This window comes from Capronia epimyces (genome assembly GCF_000585565.1).
Source record: "Capronia epimyces CBS 606.96 chromosome Unknown aczIQ-supercont1.3, whole genome shotgun sequence".
NCBI classification, from domain to species: Eukaryota; Fungi; Ascomycota; class Eurotiomycetes; order Chaetothyriales; family Herpotrichiellaceae; genus Capronia; species Capronia epimyces.
The window spans coordinates 3,012,714-3,033,183 of NW_006912906.1; the positions used below are offsets into that span (position 1 = coordinate 3,012,714).

The 20,470-nt window shown below is 53.9% G+C and overlaps 9 protein-coding genes across 9 annotated transcripts; 7 read left to right on the forward strand and 2 right to left on the reverse strand.

Annotated features, from left to right (window-relative positions):
* Nucleotides 1-381: 381 nt before the first annotated feature.
* On the forward strand, nt 382-3,381 carry A1O3_04352 (uncharacterized protein; the record flags this gene model as incomplete). The annotated part of the gene is made up of 2 exons (XM_007734482.1): nt 382-1,948; nt 1,994-3,381. The coding sequence occupies 2 exons, from the start codon at nt 382-384 to the stop codon at nt 3,379-3,381; spliced, it is 2,955 nt and encodes a 984-aa protein (XP_007732672.1).
* Nucleotides 3,382-5,591: 2,210 nt separating this feature from the next.
* Nucleotides 5,592-7,417, forward strand: A1O3_04353 (uncharacterized protein; the record flags this gene model as incomplete). The annotated part of the gene is made up of 4 exons (XM_007734483.1): nt 5,592-5,748; nt 5,867-6,117; nt 6,233-7,182; nt 7,291-7,417. 4 exons carry the CDS (start codon nt 5,592-5,594, stop codon nt 7,415-7,417), a joined length of 1,485 nt encoding a protein of 494 aa, XP_007732673.1.
* Nucleotides 7,418-8,880: 1,463 nt separating this feature from the next.
* On the forward strand, nt 8,881-10,557 carry A1O3_04355 (uncharacterized protein; the record flags this gene model as incomplete). Its single annotated transcript, XM_007734484.1, has 1 exon — nt 8,881-10,557. The coding sequence occupies one exon, from the start codon at nt 8,881-8,883 to the stop codon at nt 10,555-10,557; it is 1,677 nt and encodes a 558-aa protein (XP_007732674.1).
* A 1,384-nt stretch (nt 10,558-11,941) lies between these two features.
* On the forward strand, nt 11,942-12,910 carry A1O3_04356 (alcohol dehydrogenase; the record flags this gene model as incomplete). The annotated part of the gene is made up of 1 exon (XM_007734485.1): nt 11,942-12,910. One exon carries the CDS (start codon nt 11,942-11,944, stop codon nt 12,908-12,910), a length of 969 nt encoding a protein of 322 aa, XP_007732675.1.
* A 789-nt stretch (nt 12,911-13,699) lies between these two features.
* On the forward strand, nt 13,700-15,019 carry A1O3_04357 (cystathionine beta-lyase; the record flags this gene model as incomplete). Its single annotated transcript, XM_007734486.1, has 1 exon — nt 13,700-15,019. The coding sequence occupies one exon, from the start codon at nt 13,700-13,702 to the stop codon at nt 15,017-15,019; it is 1,320 nt and encodes a 439-aa protein (XP_007732676.1).
* Nucleotides 15,020-15,106: 87 nt separating this feature from the next.
* Nucleotides 15,107-16,261, reverse strand: A1O3_04358 (uncharacterized protein; the record flags this gene model as incomplete). The annotated part of the gene is made up of 1 exon (XM_007734487.1): nt 15,107-16,261. One exon carries the CDS (start codon nt 16,259-16,261, stop codon nt 15,107-15,109), a length of 1,155 nt encoding a protein of 384 aa, XP_007732677.1.
* An 856-nt stretch (nt 16,262-17,117) lies between these two features.
* Nucleotides 17,118-17,636, forward strand: A1O3_04359 (uncharacterized protein; the record flags this gene model as incomplete). The annotated part of the gene is made up of 1 exon (XM_007734488.1): nt 17,118-17,636. The coding sequence occupies one exon, from the start codon at nt 17,118-17,120 to the stop codon at nt 17,634-17,636; it is 519 nt and encodes a 172-aa protein (XP_007732678.1).
* Nucleotides 17,637-18,068: 432 nt separating this feature from the next.
* Nucleotides 18,069-19,022, forward strand: A1O3_04360 (alcohol dehydrogenase; the record flags this gene model as incomplete). The annotated part of the gene is made up of 1 exon (XM_007734489.1): nt 18,069-19,022. One exon carries the CDS (start codon nt 18,069-18,071, stop codon nt 19,020-19,022), a length of 954 nt encoding a protein of 317 aa, XP_007732679.1.
* Nucleotides 19,023-19,496: 474 nt separating this feature from the next.
* Nucleotides 19,497-20,470, reverse strand: A1O3_04361 (uncharacterized protein; the record flags this gene model as incomplete). The annotated part of the gene is made up of 3 exons (XM_007734490.1): nt 19,497-19,781; nt 19,837-20,072; nt 20,125-20,470. The coding sequence occupies 3 exons, from the start codon at nt 20,468-20,470 to the stop codon at nt 19,497-19,499; spliced, it is 867 nt and encodes a 288-aa protein (XP_007732680.1).

A 20,470-nucleotide genomic window follows, 5' to 3' on the forward strand; every position in this document is an offset into this window, starting at 1 on the left:
TTGGAAGAGCGGATTTGGCACAATAAAAGAGCACATAGAGTCAGCGGGTTGACCACCGACAGTACAGCTACATACGGATGAACTTGACAGATGGTAGTATAGTTTGCCCTGTACTTCGTATGGGTAGAGTACTAGTACTCATGCCGCAGGTAGTGATGACCCCGCAAATGTGGCGGCGGGACGCACATGTATATATTCTCGTGAGTGCTGTATGGCCCCCATTCAACGCCTGCAAGCGACACGAACCTCATCCAAGGCTCAGGCTCCTTCTCTGAGCAGCTACGCGTACGGTTCTGTCTAGCCGTGGACGCTCTAGAAGCCCAGAGATACAATGTTTCCCCCCAGGACGACGACCGCGAGCCCTGTCCGCGGACCATCATTATGAGCCTGAGCAGGGCGCCTCATCCCGACCCTCGAACCGCGCGAATTAATTCTACAAGCTTCCTTCCACCGCTTCGCCAGATCCGCTTCGTCTCGACCGATGGACAGCCACACACCAAGAGAAGACGGATAAACGCGGCTTGTCTGACATGTCGCAAGAGAAAAACGCGGTGTTCGGGCGAGCGCCCAGAGTGCAAAACCTGCACGGATAATGGTCACGTCTGTTCAGGGTATGCAGAGAGGCCGCCCAGGAAGGATGGCGAAAGGGTCGATGATGACGGTGAAGAGGAGGAAGAATCGGGCTCTTCCACGCCTCGAAAGTATCTCAAAGATGGCGAAGCTCTACCATGGTCGCGACCAGAGCCAGAAAGGCCACACCCAACAGGTGCTGGAGCACATGCGATGGCGGGCGATAGAAACGAGGCGGCGGAAGTCATCAGTCCTGCCAGCAACAACACCACCGGCAGCTTCACGTCCTCGAGGAATCGCGTGCCCTACTTTCGATACTTTGGCCCAACGGCCATTGTGCCTGGATTCAAGCAGATGGTGGTTCAGGTGAAGGATCATCGACGAAGCTTGCCCTCTATTTCGGCGGAATCTCCATCTTCGGGACAGCCCCTGGAACCGAACTTTGTCGGTGGTCAAGATAGGCCTCCGGTTGAGATACCATTCTACGATGCTACTGCCCCGGACCAGAACCCGCCTCTGATCACTCATTTGTGCGAGATCTTCTTCACCCATCTTGGCTGTAACTACCCGTTCATCCAGCGCGAACGTTTCTTGAGGGACCTGGAGGAGAAGCGGGTGGACACTCTCCTGGTTGACGCGGTCTGCGCCGTCGCAGCCCGATTTTCCTCGAACCCTCTTCTTTTGGCATCCAACGACCCCTCCGTTCCGTTGGATGCCGACAACAACGTGAAAAGAGCCTTTCGCGGGCATGCATTCGCTCAACGAGCCATGTCTGCAGTCGTCGACACCTTTGCTTGCCCCACGATATCCGTGGCCCAGGCATGCTTACTGCTAGCATACGAAGAATTCGGCCAAGATCACGACAGTGGCTTGTGGATGTACCTGGGGACGGCTATCCGAATGGCCCAGGATCTGGGCATCCAGAAGCTTGAAGGATTGCAACTGGAAGGGCGGATTGGCCCGACCCCCAAGACGGCGAAGCATGGACCAGAGGGCAAGGCCGAGGAAAAGAGGAGATACGAGCAGCAACAGAGCCTCTCTCGTAATTTGTCTAGTCGTGATAGCGCTCAACTTGGTGACCGAAGGGCGAGCGAACAGGAAAGAATTGATACCTTCTGGGCAATGTTTTTCCTCGACCGAGCCGTGTCATCCGGCGTCGGTCGTCCCGTCACTCTCCGGGACAAAGATATCGAGATATCGTTCCCTTACCGCTCTGATGATACGATCATCGATGGTTATCCGGATCCCTTCCCGGCCATGATCAAGATTGTCCACATGTATGGACGGGTTGCCGATGTTCTGAATAACATCAAGGACGTCAGTCAAGTCACTCCAGACGTGCTGAAGCGGCTAGCGAGCATGGAAAAGGATCTGACCGGTACGTGTCCCTTATTCAGATGAGGCGTTCATGCTGACCACGCAGGCATCTATCAACGCCTATCGCCCAAATTGCATTTCAATGCCACAAATTTCCAGCACTATGTGAAAGCAGGCCACGGGACGAATTTCATTTTATTACATTTCTGGTTTCACACGTTGATCGTCCTCGTCCATCAGCCGACATTACTGCACTCATTTGAGGGACGAATCCAGCAGCTCTTCCCCGACAGCCGAGAACTGTCCATCTCATCAGCCAAAACCATTGCCGATATTCTTGCTTTTGCCGAATTGGTTGACGTTAAGAGTTTCATCGGGAATCCTTTCACTAGTCAGCCTATGTACGTCGCCGCATGTGCTTTCCTCGCGGAAGCTGCTGCTCATGCATCCCGACCGCCGTCTCGAGCACCGTCCCCTCCAGGCAACGGACAGGCGGCTTGGGTCAAGCTCGAGAACGGAAACGGCAAGTCACATTCCGAGCAGAAAGCTGCTTCGGCACGTCATACCTTACTGGCCACTGCTGCCAATCAGAACTATCAGCGGTGTTACAAGGCACTGAAAACCTTGAATTCTTATTGGGCTGGATGTCGTTACATCCTGACCGCCCTTGACCAGAAATCAAAGGGGTTGAAGGATCCTCTGCTCTTCACTGCCGAAGATATTGACGGCGAAATGCCGTCGACGGAACCGTCGTTCACTACGCCTGGTTGGCGAAGGAGTACGACCTTGGCTGTATCGCCCGGGGCCGATGGGAACACCTTCCGCCGATTCCGAGGACTTGGTCAAATGAATGAAAACTCGGCCTTTTCCTCCCAAATGGACCTGGGTCAAGCCATTGGATGGTCCTTGACTGGAACGACAAACTCGCCCGCTCCCAATATTAGCTTTCTCTACCCGAACGCCAATGGAGGAAATGGTAAAAGGACGCCGACCGAGGCACAACCTAGAGAGGACACTCGGCAAGCTTCATATGAACCGAGCATACAACCACCAGGTATGAATGGACCAATAAGTCACCACTACCCAGGACAATCCACTGCCAGCGACAAGTTGTCATCATTGCCATATGATCCGGTCTCAACGGCAGAAGCAGACCTCTTACTCGGGCTACATGCGCCATACGCTGCAGTCTCGACCAATCCGTCCATGATTCAGCCCGGGTGCGAGCAACAGGGTCAGCCGCCGAGTACTTTCAATTATTCTCAACATGCGACACCCATGAATTTTCCGCAACAATTCATGGATGCTCAAGACCAAAGCTTCAACATGTTCGTTGAAACACAAGATGTTGACATGAATGGACAACCCCTGGGGTTCAACTTTCCCGGCGGTGACATGATCCCTTGGCTTGAGTATCTGCCCCAAGATGTTTTACATTACTTTGGAGATCCGCAAGCTGAGGATGAGGGTTTGGTGCCTGGTGAGCCGTCCTGACTTGGATTGACGAATGAATGATCATGCATGCCGACAGAGCTGTTAATACTCTCCTTGTCGGCACCATCTCCACCACCACACTCTCTAATAGTATCTGAGCCGACCTCTCAGCCGCGTCCAAAGTCTGACTGGTTTACGACAAGATGCAAGAAACCAGGAGGAGGGTTGACCAGATCTATCAAAGACAGATGAAGGAGCGTCCTGGCATGGAAGAAACTCTTACTACGTTACGAGCATGATCAATCTAGTTCTACCGAGATGCGTACCATCTCCATGATTGTTTCTGATCATATCAGAGAGTGCTGAGTTGGTCACATTACGAAAGTCAAGAGATTCAGGAGAAGCAATGAAAACGGGACGAAGCCCATTAAACCAGGCTAAATTTACCAGTAAACAGCTTAGAAAGGACCGCTGAAAATAAGTTGAATCTACTGTACATGTATGTAATGTTACTGACATCTACGGAGTGTAGTCAGAAGCAATTCCATCCCTGGTATCCATATAGGTACCTAATAAGTACTTGGGGTATAGACCAAGGAGACGGAGGAGGTTATCTTTGACCAATCATGTCGACACTCGAACCGAAATGGCATATTTCGCGATATTATGGCCGTCTGTCGTGCTCTAGGACCCCATTATTTCCCACGAACTAGGAAAGTGGTTCAGGTAGTAGATCTGTGTAATAGTGAGGACAGAGCGCCATAGGTCGTACTTACAACGTCCAGTAGACCATTTTGATTCCATGCTAATATAGCTCATACTGATCCCCATCGCCTCACCATGCTATATCAGGTGCGAAGTTCCTGGCTGGCTGGCTCAATCACTTACTTACTTGGTTGGGTGTGGTACGTAGTTAATTGCCATTGTCCGCAGTTGTAGGGTGAAGAATACTATATACTATATACTATATGACGAGACCGCTTGCTGTGGCGTACATGAACGGGAGTATGGCGTATATAGACGGGAGTACAACTCCGTATAGTCCATACACTCCGTCCACTCCGTCCACCCCGGCAATGTCCCCGCGTGAAATGAAAAAGCAATCAGGTTCAGGTCTTAGGTCTTAGGTTTCAGGTTCAGGTTCGGGCTTCAGGATTCAGCATCGGGGTCTATCATCGGGGTTCATCAACTCGCCATATGGGGTTGTTTGGACTAATAGCTAGTCAATGTCACAACATCGTGGGGCCATAGATGGTTGGCGCTCACGCCGGTCGGCTAGAAAGCCTGGATAGGATAGGATAGCATGTTGAGAGTTCAGGTACGTAGCGAGGCGAGAGAGCCTTTTCTTAACCTTGTCTCTATATGGACTTGGCCCTGAATCGATCGTAGAATACTTACTGCCGCCTTGAATACATAATTACTGCCGCCTTGGATTCGATACAGCGAGAAGACAATCGATCCATGCATGGGTCTAGATCCAGATCCAGATCCGGATCCCAGATGTGAGGATATGGCGCCATGACACTGGCCCTGACCCTGACCCTGACCCTGACCCTGTTACTGTGACACCAATGACAGCGGTCGTAGGCGACGGGAACAGTATACTATGCAAGTATGTGGAATATTTACACCAGTGTCTCGAAGCGAGATCAAGCTCTCGCTCAAGCTCAAGCTAGCCACGCCGGAGCCGGTGCGAGACCGAGCAAGCCTCGAACACTACTAGTGCCCTCGCTATGGCTATAGGACTGGTATACATACCAATCAAGCAAATGACACAAGGCAGGGTCCGGGTCAGAGCAGTCAAAGGCGGTTTCGGTTTCGACACGTGCGAGCCCGGCTCCATCCTCCATCCTCCATCCTCCTACCTACGGTGTGGAGAGAAAACCGTGTACTCTATCTAAACAGCTCGCTCTTCACCCATAGCCTAGCAGACTTAGCGGTGTATGAGGTGCTTGTGCTCAGATGACGGCATCTTCATCTTGTCTGTCGTCTTCGACTTGGGATTTGATTTTTCCATACTTACTATACGGGAGAAAGGAGTATGGATTGGATAGAATGGTTGCGAGGGCTCGCTGAGATCGAAATACTACATAATAGTAGTATCTGGCCGCTGCACGTCGAGTCTCAGTCTCAGCCTCGATCCATCCTGGTCGATTTGCCCTTCATCCAGACCCAGAGCCGGTCTCAGCCTCAGCCTCCCTCTCCTTTGTTGTGATTGTCACTATCACCTAGTCGCTTATTAGGCAGACTTAAGGAGGATAATCATCATCATGTCGCACAATCCCCGTCAAGGCCTGCCCTGGTATCGCTGGTATGCCGAGTCAGACGGCCCCAAGGAGCGCCGGCTCTTGCTCAAGCTCGACTTGCTCATCATCCCTTATGCCTTTATCGCCTTCTGGTTGGAATATATCGACAGTACCAATATCAGTGAGAAATCCCGATCCTGATTCCGATCCCGATCCCTCTGATCAAGTTTTTTTTGGGTTGTTTGCAGCCCAGCTGAGTGGGCATAATGGCTGACGTCCGCATCCACCGGTACTGATAGGCAATGCATACGTGTCCGGGCTCGCGAGAGATTTGGATTTCCACGGGAATGAGCTCGTCCGCTTCCAGACCATCTTCACCGTGGGCGCGGTGCTGGGCCAATTGCCCTTTGCTTTGCTGTTCCCCTTGTTCCCTATGAACTACTTGGTTCCGGGCATGGAGATAGCCTGGGGCATTTTTACCCTGCTACAGTACCGTGGGAACTCGTTCGCCGAGTTCATGGCGTACCGGTTCTTTGTGGGCTTTTTCTCGGTAAGCTGAAAGAAGAAAAAAACAATTCATTTATACTTCCCCATTCATGGACTGGCGGAACATAAAACTCCACTTTGAGACACGCTGACCGGTTTGTTTCCCTCTTTTCGGACAGAGTGCTTTTTTCCCCGGTGTGCACTACGTGTTGGGCGCATGGTATCGACGCGACGAATTGGCTCGTCGGGGCGGCATCTTCTATGTCGGATTGACGTTCGGCGGCGTCACTGCTAGTCTGATCCAGAGCGGAGCGTCGAAACACCTGGACGGCGTGTCTGGACTTGCGGGATGGAGATGGATGTTCATCATCGTGGCGGTGATGACGCTCCCGGTCGGCATTGCGGGCGTCTTCATCTGGCCGGGGACGCCGGCCATGCCCAACAAGCTCATTCTCACGGCCGAAGACCTGACGTTGGCGCGCAAACGACTCTCCGACACCAACCACAGCGTTGTCGAGGGCCAGGGACTGAGGCCGTCGCTCCAGATCTTCAAGGACATCTTCACTGATTCCAAGATCTACTACCTCACCTTCTGGGCCTCGCTGTTCTGGAACGCCGCGGCCGCCGTCAACGGCCAGTTCCTCCTCTGGCTCCAGAGTTTGGATCGATACTCCGAGTCGAGGATCAACTCGCTCGGCGCTCTGGCCCCTGGTCTCGGCATGGCCTGGATTCTCCTGGTCAACTTCAGTTCCGACTTGGTCTTGCGCCCGCCCGGCGCCATCACCATGGCATTGACGGTCAATATCATCGTCTGTATCATCCTCGCTATCTGGGACGTGCCCGATTCCGCAAAGTGGTTTGCCTTCTGCATGTCGTACTTTGAGCTGGGCGTCAGCAGCGTCCTGTACGGCTGGACCAACGATATCTTGCGCCACGACAATCAGCGCCGAGCTCTCACCCTGGTACTGATGAATGCCGTCGCCCAGAGCACCACCGGTTGGACCCCGCTGTTGGTGTGGAAGACTGTCGAAGCCCCCCAATTCCTGAAGGGCTATACCTTCACCGCCGTCGACTCCTTCTGCCTGATTTGCTTCACCTGGGTCGTGTTTTTCCTCCATCGGAGATCTGAGTTAGTACACCCTTCCTATTGTATTTCTTGTGGTTGTGGTGGTGGTCTTGGGCTTTGTGACCTGACTTGACCTGACCTGACTGACCTGACTGACCTGTTCCCATTTAGGAGAAAGTATGCCCTCGAACATCCTCGGTCGTCGTCCGTCGATGGAGGAGAATCAGCCAGTCCAGAGCAAGTCGACCCTCGAAAGGCGGAAGGCGCCGTCAGTGTTGTACCACTATCAACAGAGTGATGTGATGTGGACCAAATATAGATTTTAGGTAAGAGAGGGGAACTATCAGTGTCTATTTAGAATCATCAGACAAGCGAAGCGTCGAGTCAGCGGTTACTGACACTGACACATCTACTGTAGAACACGAAGAAAAGAAACCCGAGATAGACACCGACCATGAGATAGACTGGAATAGACGTGGGAAATATTAGAGCTAAACGAGAATCTAGATAGAATGGTATAGTAATCTCCCGGTCCAAGGAAAGGCGACATAGAAGCTGTGCCTCTTTACGAGTCGGAATCTCTAAGCGATGTACTTGTATAATTTTTCTCAACACGACTAAGAAAAAATGCAGCGTGCAGAAAGATTGCAAAAAAGCAAAAAATGAAGCGTGTTGACAAGAGTGGGATTCGAACCCACGCAGTTTTACCTACTAGCAGATCCAATCAAATGGGCCTGAAGCTAGCGCCTTAGACCACTCGGCCATCTTGCCAGATATCAGCAAATTCCTCAGTGGTGGAATTTAGATGATTTTTGAGCTAGAGAGTACTTATTCTAAGAGTTTTAAGGTGGTCTTTCATTTAGGCTTAGCGTCATCGTGGCTTGAAAGGCTTGGCATTTGCAACCGCTCACTAATAGAACGGTCGTATTCTAGGCATGGCTAGGGCGAGTTGAGATATGGTGACTGAGTCGAGTTGAAACCAGTGAGTCGAGTTGAGAGTGAGAACTACACAGTAATACTACTTACCCGCTGCTGGAATGGTCTACCATCCATGAGCTCATGGGGATCGCCCAAAAAGAGCCAGGGTTCTGCACTCCATGGCCCAGCGGACATACATCTAGTGTTCGGCGCCGAACCAGTAGTCACTCACACTTGGATTTGCCCGAAGGGTGCTCACGTAACATCAAGTGAGAACGAGATAGAAGCCGATGGATCACAAAGGCAACACCACACGGGGCCGAGACTCTTAGCTTTCGCCTCCCATTTCTCCCAGGTGGTGTGGCTGATGCGTCGCCGTCCAGGCATCAGAGTTCACGACGTCAAAAGGGTGGCCAGCAACTGTGTCGCCACGATTGCGTTGCCCGAGGGTGGCCTTTGCAAATTAACCAATCCCCATGTCCGTTCACATTTAGCAAAAGTACTGCAATTAGGTGCCGCAGTTAGCGCCTTTGGTGCCAGAACCGGCTGTGTAGTGAGGCTACATATGGCGAGCTAAGATACTAGCATGAGCGCTAAGTACGGCTGTGGCGCGCTATCGCGACCCTTGGGATTCGTAGGAAACGTGTTTGCCTGGCCGCGGGGTCAGCGTTCACGTCAAGGTGCGTCCAGAGTACGTGTGAAGGGCTATAAGATCTCTGTTCCCTCGCAGTCTCTTGTTCTACCTTTTCCATCCTATTTATTGCCATCAACCTCTTCATTCCTTACAATCAAGAGTCTATCAGTTCCTCAAAGCACCTGTAATCAAGTGAGAGAAACGCCACCATGCCTCCCATCTTTATACCTCCGCTCTTCCAAATGAATCCGCCACCCAATCCCTTCTGGGACTTCATCAATGGTATCGAGGACCATCCTATGTTCGCCCAATACCGCGGACCACCACCGCCGCCACCACCACCACATGCTGCTGCCGCTCCCTCTGCCTCCCCTGAGGCCGGCGAGAAAGGTCAATCGAAAGGCAAGCAGTCGGAAGCCACCATCGCGGATCCGCCAGAGGTAGATCCCTCCACTGTCCGTCCCGAAGGCCCGGCCAAGGACAAAGACACGAACATACCGTTCCGCGGACGCGGACGATTCGACCAGGCATTCAATGGTGAAAAGAGCGGCGGCAGCAGCAGCAGCAGCAGCAGCAGCAGCGAGAGTGAGGGAGAAGGTCGCCGTCGCCACAGAAGAGGCTCCCACGATCGTGGAGGACGCCATAGCCACCATCACGGCCGTCATGGTCCACACGGACACGGTCCATGGGGTCGAGGGGGTCATCGAGGACCACCGCCGCCACCACCCTTCGGTGCAGGCCCCTTCATGTTTGGGCCTCACCCATTTGCTCCACCACAAGCAGGTAGCTCCGGCCCGCACGGTCAAGGACCTTTCGGCTGGACTCGTGGTCGCGGAGGATGTCCCAGAGGCCGCTTTGGACACCACGGTCCTAATTCACGCTCACCACCCCACGGCGGTCCGTTTGCAGGGCCTGGAGCACGCCCGAGCTCGGGGCCATTCGAACTGGGCACTTTCCTCAACAATCTTGGGGAACGCCTAGGAGTCGACCTGGCCTCGGCTGCCGAAGGGTTCGGTCTGGATATTGGCCGATTCACCTCGCCCCGCTCTCACGACAGCGACTTTGAACCGAGAACGGATATCTTCGACACTGCCTCGCACTACATCATCCACCTATCACTGCCCGGGGCGAAGAAATCCGACGTCGGGGTGGAATGGGACGACGAACATTCCAACCTGCGCATTGCCGGAGTGGTTCACCGACCGGGCGCCGACGAACAAATGTTATCCCACCTAGTGGTCGACGGACGCAAGCGCGAGACAGGCGTGTTCGAGAAGAACATCCGACTTGGCACGCAAAAGGAGCCCGCCAGCGTCGACGTCGGCAGCATCACGGCCAAGATGGTCGATGGAGTCCTCATTGTCAGCGTGCCCAAGATCGAGAAGAAGAAGTTTGGCAAGAAGGAAGTCCGGGTCGACAGCTCGCCTTCCGCGGCGTCGGTCGACCATCTACAAGGACACGACGACATTGACATGGACGATGAGCCATACCTGACTGCGGGGGTTGTCGAAGCTGAGGAGACCAGTGACCACCAAGGCTTGTACGGCGCCGAAGCTACGCAACCAGCCCAAACCACCCGGCCATACCCAGCCAAGGCTGCGTCAAATAGTGCCTCAGACACCAAGGGCAAGCACGCAGAAGCCGAGCAGGAGGCTCACAGAGAGGATCGCTCTGAAACTTTGGGGTTGGAGCATGCCAACGCCACCGTCGACACGCTGCCTCTGTACGAGCGTGAGGACAGTAATGGCGCTGCCGCCACCACCACCACCACCACCAACGCCCAGCATCAGCCACATGATGCGAACGAGGATGAGATGAGTGATTGGGAAAGAGCCGGCTCGGACGACGAGGGCGAGGGCGAGTACGTCAAGATCAACGTCGACTGAAATGTTCGAGTTGGGACCACAGATCACCGTCCTGGACCCAGTCGGCGGGCTGATCAACTTTGCATATTTGGCGTTCCGGTCTTCAGTCTTCAGCCTTCCTCTTTCGATCCTATATCATTGGTAGCAGCTTTATCGTTATCGACGAACCATTCCATATCATGACATACACGATATCACATCTCAAACAGACAACAGAGCAGTTCAGCAAAACCATTATTTAGTTAGGATTATTTATATACCTTCAACCTGCCATCGTTGCAGTCAAATGACAAAAACAAAAGGCATTGCATTTTGCCAAATCAAAGCGTTCATTGATTCACAGTTCATTTCTTCGTTGCCATATCCACATATCCTCCGCATGATTGTGTTGATCGACGTCCCTGAGAATGAGAAACGTGCAGGCCACTCCTTTCTTCTGACGAGACCCGAAGATAAACCTGACGTACGGTCTCCCTGATACGCCTTTTGGTCCTACAAACTCAGTGCCAGCCCGTGCATTAGGTATAATATGAGGTAGGCAGATGGTGTCGCTCGTTATGGCCTATCTACAATCTACAACCTACAACCTACCTTGACTCTGTATACACCACCACCACCACCACCACCACCATCCATAACACCGCCACGAGTGCCATCATACCGTTCGTTAGCGGCAGGCATCTCATCCGCGCGGATTAATTCTTTGTCGTTGTCTTTTTCCTGCATCATGCATCTTGCATCTTGCATCTTGGCGATGGCCATGGCATGGATGTAGACATGGAAATAACACTATTTCCGGGGAATAGGCCATGCGATGGACCGGACATGCAGTGGGATCGACCGGACATGGGAGCCTGAGGGAGATTTCATGGGAGCCTGGGGGAGATTACAGCATGGTGCAGTATACCTTATATACTCTGTACTCCGGACCAAGAACGAATGACGTCCCTCTCGCCGGGTTTCTCTCGATGCGGCATAGCGCGGGATCGGGCGACGGGGCCAGATGCGACCGGATGAGATGGAAACGGCTTCCACACCTCCAAATGTGGCCACCATGAGACTGTCTACATTGGCTTGGGATGGGACGTGCACGTTCACATGGCGCCTGTGGAAATCACGGGCTTTAGGATCCCTAAAGTCGAGTATTGAACGGGAGCTGGACGGATACTTTGACAGGTATGTATATATACCCTAGGCACCTGCCCGTATGTGCATTGTGTAGAGTAGAGAAGATCTATCTACATACATACTTTACGGCCGTCCAGTGTCCACGCTCTCGATTGACGGCACTTGATCTCCTCTTGACCACGAACGCGATACTGTATCCAGTCTCCATCCCATCCCACGTCAACACACCTCCCATTACTCCCCCAACCACCAACCAACTGTCGATCTGTCCGTCACCATGGGGTTTCTGTACTCCCAGCTCTTCGTCAAGCCAAAGTACCCGTCAGAATCATTCAAGGGGCAAACTGTCATCGTGACGGGCTCCAACACGGGTCTGGGAAAAGAAGCGGCCCGACACTTTGCGCGGCTTGGGGTGTCGAAACTCATCCTCGCGGTGCGCAACACCTCAGCCGGCGAAAATGCGCGACGGGAAATTGAAGAGACCACCCACTGCGGCCCCGGCGTGATTGAAGTGTGGAAGCTTGACCTGGCGTCGTACGAGTCCGTCCAGACCTTTGCAACGCGGGCAGCCAAGGACCTGGCCCGCATCGACGTGCTCCTGGAAAACGCGGGGATTGCAGTCAGCAAGTTCGCGCTGGCTGAAGGCCACGAACGGACCGTCACCGTCAACGTCATCAGCACTTTCCTACTGGCGCTGCTGCTTCTGCCCAAGCTCGAAGCCACGGCGCGGGACTACAACACTCACCCACGCCTTACCATCGTCTCCAGCGAAGTGCATGGCCATAGCAAGTTTCCCGAATGGAAGGCCGCCAATAGCTTTGTTACACTCTCCGACCAGAAAACAGCCAACATGGGCGAGCGGTATCCGACCAGCAAGCTCCTCGAGGTGCTGGTCTGTCGCGCCATCGCGCCCAAGATCGCCGAACGCGGCACCGGTGTCGTCCTCAACTATCTCAACCCAGGTCTGTGTCATTCAGAACTCTCACGTGACGGCCCGTTCATCATATCAATTCTCAAGTTTTTTCTCGCCCGCTCAACAGAGGTTGGGAGTCGCACTTTGATGGCGGCTGCCGAGGCCGGCCCGGAGTCGCATGGCAAGTACATGACCGACGGCCTGCCCAACGATGGTGCGCTGTCGGCGTTCGTGCGGAGCGAGGATGGAAACAAGGCCTCGAAGAAGATTTGGAACGAGCTAGCGGATATCTTGGAGAAGATCCATCCCGGCGTCACCAACCCAGTGAAATAAAGAAGGGAGGGGAAGGACGTCGTGGGCACGGCCTGAAGTGGACGCTATGGCGTAGGCGCACAGAGTAGTATTCATTGTGTGTTGTCTTCGTTAGCGAGGGTATCTTGGCTGTGTCACGGTCGGGTCAGATGTGATGAACCTGGTTGATTGTAGTTTTGGTATGGTGTAATGTCATGAGCACTCTTCTATATATTCTCCAAGTCAGTGCACCGATCTTTTGTGTGTCCATCTAGTGGAGTCATTTAATGTTCCTAGGTGCTTTGAACCTGCGCTTCTTTTGTTGCTGTGTTGTATGAGAGCGTAGGTTGCACCAGCCGGTGATGGGCGATGGGCGACGGTGGTATGAAAACGAAAACGCAGGCTTCGGCGCATCGGCGAGGCCGGATAACAGCGCATGCGCCCTGCGGCAGTCAATAAACAAATTGTTTCTGTCAGACCAGTAGATTTACAGCAGCTACTATGACATGTGGTACTCAACTCGCCGACTGTGCTTCGGTCAGACAGTCCGGTCATGCTCAAGACCCTCGTGTCCACCGTCAGTCCCCGCATCACGTCTCCATCGACCTGTTCCATAATCGAGCACGTTATCGACCGAAAGACAAAAAAGATGCCTACAAGGATGTAAGTCAGAGTGATTCCGTACTTCTACCTCTACTTCTATATACTAATACTCGCACGACCTCACTTTAGTTTAGTCTCGACCTCGACCTCGACCTCGAGCTGTGACTCAAAGCCTCCTCTCCGTCTTTCCCTTTCCCTTTCCCCCCCAACCGCAATCCAGGGACGCCAATGGCCACCAACGGAGTTCACCAGCCCACGGTGGACGCGGACGACGTCGACAAGGTACCTGGGGCGGCGGGCGGTGTCGACGCGCACACGATCGAAGACTCTCACGCCCTAGACATCAAGTCACTGTCGGCTGCGACGCAGGCGATCCACGCCGACGATCCGCTCAATGTGGTGGACGACGTGGCGCCGCCGATCCACGTGAGCACGACGTTCCGCTACAATCAAGACCCGTCGCAGCTGCGGCCGTGGGCAGAGCGCGGCGAGCCGGCCTTCCAACCGACCGAGCACCTGTACTCGCGACACACGACGCACAGCAGCTCGCGGCTCGAAGCCATCCTGGGCGTGCTGCTGCACAATCCGTGCCTGACGTATTCGTCGGGCCTGTCGGCCTTCAACGCGCTCATCACCTTCCTCAACCCCAAAAGAGTGGCCATCGGCGCGGGATACCACGGCTGCCACGGCGTGCTGGGCCTGCACCAGAAGCTGTCGGGACTGAAGCTCCTGCCGCTGGACTGCAAGCCCGAAGACCTGCACCAGGGCGACCTTTTGCACCTGGAGACCCCGATCAACCCGACGGGCGAGGCGTTTGATATCCAGCACTACGCCGACCTGGCGCATTCGAAAGGCGCCTACCTCAGCGTCGATGCTACCTTTGCCCCGCCGCCGCTGCAGGACCCGTTCAAGCATGGCGCCGACATCGTCATGCACTCCGGCACCAAATACATTGGGGGACACTCGGACATGCTGTGTGGCGTTCTGGCGGTCAAGAACAAGGAATGGATCCCGAAAATGGTCGAGGAGCGGTTGTTCCTCGGCTCCGTCATGGGTGGCTTGGAGGCCTGGCTGGGCGTGAGAAGTGTGCGCACCCTCGAACTGAGATTGTTGAAGCAAAGCACAGGCGCCCAGAGGCTGGTCGACGCGCTGGACGGCGCTTTGACCGGCAGGACCGTCGGCACGGGACTGTCCCGGGCGGATGTGGACATCATCAAGTCGGTAGTGAGCAAGGTCTACCATGCCAGCCTGCAGACCGAAGACTACAAGACCTGGTTGAAGAGGCAGATGCCCAACGGCTTTGGTCCGGTCTTCTCCATATCTTTGAAATCCGCCGACCTGGCCCGCGCCTTGCCCAGCAAACTACACCTGTTCCACCACGCTACAAGTCTGGGCGGAGTGGAGAGCTTGATTGAATGGCGGACCATGTCCGACTCGACGGTGGGAAGGGACCTGTTGAGGATAAGTGTCGGCATCGAGGATGACCGAGACCTCCTGGACGATCTCATCCAGGGGTTCAGAGCCATCAGGCAAGAGATCAAGGAATGAATGATCCTGCCGACGTGCCAACCGTATCTCTAGACTAGACAGGAAGAACAGTCTATGTAGAAGAATACTCAGTGCAGTCCACTTGGCTCATGTCCTCTGGGGCGGCCGACCATCTTCCAGACTTGTTCCTCTCCTCGATGCTCCTGCTCCTGCTCCTCTGGCACTGCCATCATCTACCAGATCTGACATGTCGCGCTCATGATGCAGCCGGAGAATGTCTCCCTCTCTAAAAGGTTTCCGGGCGTCGTCCGTGGCGAAGGTTGTTACCACTTCAGGTTCCGGTGATTCGGTGAGACGTGGTGGTGGCCGGAGAGGACGCATTGGCTTCGGGGCGATGATCTCTTGGGTATGAGGCGACGCGCTTGGCCCGTCCGGCGAGTTCACAGCGGAACCCAGTTGTAGAGTCATTTCAAACTCTTTGTCCAAAGCCGAAACCGAAGCCGAAGCCGAGTTGGCCGATGCGGCCCCCGTCTGGACTCTGCGCAACCCCCTAGGTCGCAGAATATCCGGCGGATCGGGTCGAGGAGCAGCGTCTGGTTGAGGATTGGAATTATTATTGACAACCCCTTGACCTTTCCCATCTGGGGTCTGAACAGTCTGGGATTCGGATCGACTGGTCATCGGAGAGAACGACCTGGCTCTCGCCCGAGCCTTGGAAATCTCGACCGGAGGGACCAGAGCCTCGTCGCCGCCTTCGCCGATGATTACGGGAGGGGCCTCGATGAAGCTGACGCTCAATTCTCTACCACGCCCTTTGCGCTTTCGTATCGAACTGGCTGATTGGCTGCGAGTCTGGTGTTCGGGACTGAGAAACTCGGGACCGTCACCGTGGTGCTCCTGCGGAACGATTGGCTGCGCAGTCGGCCATCTCTGCGAGTTGGACACGTCGATCCGTGGCACCGGGATTCGTCTCGGCGATTGTTTAGGTCGAGGGACGGTGTCAGAAGACGACGACGGTCTGGAAGACTGCTCCATCGACGAGGGGTTCAATGCTGGAATAGGGGTGGATGGAACAAGGCGATCATGATCATGGCCAGAAGTCCAGCTCGAGGTCGATGCCCGGCCTGCCGAGAGGAACTCATCCACATCATGACTGAGGATATTGTCCGACTCTTCATTCTGCCCCGGTTGTTTCTTGAATTTGCTTTTGGTCCTGGCCAGGGCCCCCTTCAATCGGTCTCGTTTGGATGCTTTGGCGTGGTCGGGCGTGCCATTCTCCGCCCTGTCGTCCTCGTCCATCATCTCGACAGTCGATATGCGCCGGGATCATGGTCGAGGGGACGATCGATGAGGGGAACAGGAAGGAAGGGCCTCGATACGCGCCGAAAGGCTGAAATGAGTGGGTCGAGAGGTGGATGTCAGATGGGAAGGAGGACGAGGGCGGCTGGAATGCAGAGTGCAGGCCCGTGGTGAAGCAAGATGCACATGGGACGCATTGCGCTGGCGGCTCTGCCATCAGCCAGTCAGTTACAAGGATCGACAAGAGATGGGTAACGACTCACCAGGAACATGTATCAGTACGGAGTATCCGTACAGAGTACTACTCTACTACTAGTACTCTGTAAGCAGGGGAACCCTGGCCAACGCTTACACTGCCCCCTTCGTCGCTAGATAATAGTACAGAGTAGACACTGGACTCCCTCTACCATTTCATTAATATTGGCCTTTGGTTAAGTCCGACGGGAGCCGTTTGGGAATTATGGGAAGTGCCGTTGCGCCGCGCGACGGTCCAATCACATGCCTTTCCTTAATGCAGAAGGTGTGCCGAAACCATCTTATCTTATCACGGGGGATAGTGCCCTGGACGGGGCCGAACCTCGGTTGATGAGCCAGGATGAGGAGACTCCTAGTAATAGTGATTGATCCATCAACTCGACGAGGTATGAAAGGAATGAAAGGAATGAACTAGATGGTCCCCGAGTCCTTTATTGTAAATTGAGGGTTCCTTTCCATTTCCATTTTCCTTCTGTTCTCAGCTCGCCATCATCGAGTCCGGTTTCAGCACGTCTTTTGGACCTCTGACAGCCAGCAGATCCCCAGCCGGCCTGAGATCAAGTTCGACCAGCGACAAGTGTATTTACAACCACCTAATCCGACCATGACGAAGGACAAATCGCCCAGGACACCAAACTTCCAAGTGGGTGGGCTTACCAGTCTACCTATCCGAGAGCGCGTCCAGGCCGTCTTTGACGTGATCACCAAAGACCCAAACTACTCCGGCTTCGATACACATGCTGTCGGTCAAAACCTAACGCTGGTTGACGTCCAACCCAACGTGGCAAAATGGGAGATGGAAATAGGATCCCATCTGTGCAACAAATCTGGCAATCTACATGGAGGTGCGGCGGCCACCATTTTGGACAACCTCACCTCGGCGGCCTTGTTGACCATAGCCCGACCGGGCTTTCTGGATGGAGGCCACGTCAGCCGAACAATCACGATGAGCTATCTAAGACCTGTTCCGGGCGGCTCTAGAGTCACAATAGACTGTGAAATCCAGGCCGCCGGACGGAATACTGCCAACATTTCCGGAAAGATCTTCGTCGATGGGAAGCTTTGTGTCAGTTGTATCCATGACAAGGTGGTGTTTGCAAGACAGCCGACGGCCAAGTTGTGATTTCCCTATAAGACGTGGACGGGGTTGAATATCAGAATGAGTGTCCTCCCATCAAGACTCGGATAGAAAGACGGAATCCTCTAGATACTAGATTCAGATACCCTTGTGCGCCCAACTCTCGTGGTTACTGCGTGCTGTAGGGAGTATAGACAATATTCATGCTGATTTAACTGAAAACCGACTTCTGGACATGTAGTTGTTAATTTGAACTAATACGTCGTGGTGGTGGTGGTGGTGGTGGTGACTCGTTCCTGCACCTTTAAAGCGGCAGTATATTTCCACCTGCAGCGACGATGGAAACACCCCTCAAATCCCATGTACGGATACATTTCGCAGCCTGCGCCTGCTCACATTGTCCCCTCAGATTGGATTCCCTGAATCAGACCCAGACCCTTTAGCCGCTCAACCTTTGTTCCTTTCAACCCTTCTGTCATGCGATCGGCGGCACTGCGTAAACAGTTGCAGCGTCCCCAACGATTAGTAGCTCCGACGAGTTTCGCCATCAACCACACCCGGACCATGGCCGCCCAAGTCCCAGCCAAATTCAACATCAACACCGCTTTGCCCCTGAACTCAGGCTACCAGATTCCTGTCCTCGGTTATGGTGTGTACCAGACTCCCGCTGCCGAGTGCGAAAAGGCCACGCTGCATGCATTCCGCACCGGTTACCGACATGTCGACTCGGCCCGGGCATATCGTAACGAGCAGCCCTGCGCCGATGCCATTCGCAACTCCGGTCTGAAGCGGGAAGAGATTTTCTTCACCAGTAAAGTCCCCCCAAGGAGCATGGGCTACGAGGCCGCAAAGAAATCTATTGAGTCGTCCTTCTATCAGACCGGGCTGGACTACATCGATCTATATCTGATTCATTCGCCCTACGGCGGCAAGGAAGCCAGATGCGGCGCGTGGAAAGCTCTCGCGGAAGCCCAGAAAGCGGGCAAGATTCGATCAATCGGCGTCTCGAACTATGGCGTCCACCATCTTGACGAACTGGAAGATTACATCAAGACCTCAGGCGTAGGCGGTACCATCGACGTTGGTCAATGGGAACTTCATCCATGGCTTCCTCGCAATGACATTGTGGAATGGGCGCGCAAGAGAAATGTCGTGATTGAAGCTTATTGCCCGATCGTCCGTGGCGAGCGTGCGGATGAGCCCGTTCTGAAGGCTCTGACAGAAAAACATGGCAAGACTTGGGCACAGATATTGCTGCGCTGGAGTTTGCAAAAGGGCTTTGTGCCATTGGTGAAGAGTGTGACGCCCTCCAGGATCGAAGAAAATGCGGCTATCTTCGACTTTGAACTCGACAAAGAGGATATGAAAGCTCTCGACTTCCCAGATTCTTATGTCCCGTGCAGCTGGGATCCGACCACCAGTCATGACTGAGTAACTCGGTGCCTCTAATGGATCCTGACTTCGTGTGACATGTTCACCTGAACCGGCGGATCCTCAGCACGACGAAGGAAAGGAATGGTGACTTGACAGGTCATTCGAGGGCACGCATTGGATGCGGTACACATTCTATCCTGGGTGAAATGTCGTTAAGATACGGGCTCGAGTCTGGCATCACGAAATCATACAATGTGGCTTCGAACATGGGCCAAGGTTAGGGAGCTTCCATTGTCCCTGATCGACCGTACCACCACATGAATCTTGTGAATGACATCCTTCCGCCATCAAATCTGCACTTTCTGATCCTGCATCGGCCCGCCTTATGAGCTACCTTCATGGGTCTGACGTCTGGCGAATGGTCTATGCACTCCTCCCGCAGAGCCTCAGTTGTTTTGACCTAAGAAGACAAGTAGGACGGCGCAGTACCTTTTCAAGTTAGAATCGGAGTCTGGCGCCATCGGTGGTCACTTACGCTGCTGTGGCAGCAAACACTTCATGTCGCTTCGCACTCGTGGCACTGGAGCACAGTCCCGCGAACAACGATGCGAACGCCAACGCCACTAACATCTGGCGATACCCGTCCATGTGTCGAATCCTGTACAAGATCATAACTGGACCCATGATGAGACAGACTAGAATCATGGTGAATACAAATGCGACAAATGCGTCGAAGCGTTCTTTGTCGATCAACTCAAGGTGCAGTGTCGATTCCCCGTTGAGCTTTCTTCGCTGCGTGCTACTGCGGAAGCAATACTGCGATCAGTGAGCCTTAGAAGCAGGACTGGTTGCAAAGTCACCGTTTTCCTACCCTGATGAGAGATCTTCCCGTCGTGATCTTCAACGACAGCGCTAGCAACACACCATGGATCCAGCTGGATTCCTTGTCACTGCAAACAGCGATTAGGTCGTCGACATGTTGGATATAGCTTCTGTCAAGGTGAGATAGCTGTCCATCATTCCAGATAAGCCCTGCCATGGCTTCACGATCTCTATGACTCGGCGCATCGTATTCGCGAATGGCGGCCGACCGTTGCAAGAGCTCGTCTGTTCATGGTCAGTGACGGTGCTATAACCTTAGTTGTCGGACAAGATTCACCATAAAGCTTGAGCTCATTGCTCAGCCGTACGAACAACTCCTTCCGTTTCGCGGGATGTCGTTGATCGTCTCCCTGACGGCAGCAAAGTGCTCTCCGTGTCGCCTCATTGTCAAAATCCTCCCAGTCCAGATCTTCCAGCGATTGCTCGATTTCTCGCAGGCGGTCTTGATGCCAAACCAGTAGCCTGGCTCGCAGGTATCCGAAACGGCGGAAAATCATAAACGCAGGGTCGCTATCAATAACGGCCGCGAGTTTCGGCCATCCTTCTGGGTTGCTCTCAACTGGCAGGTTCAGCGTCAGTGTCAGCATTGTCATGGGACACTGGGGGATGTTCCTACTTTCCAT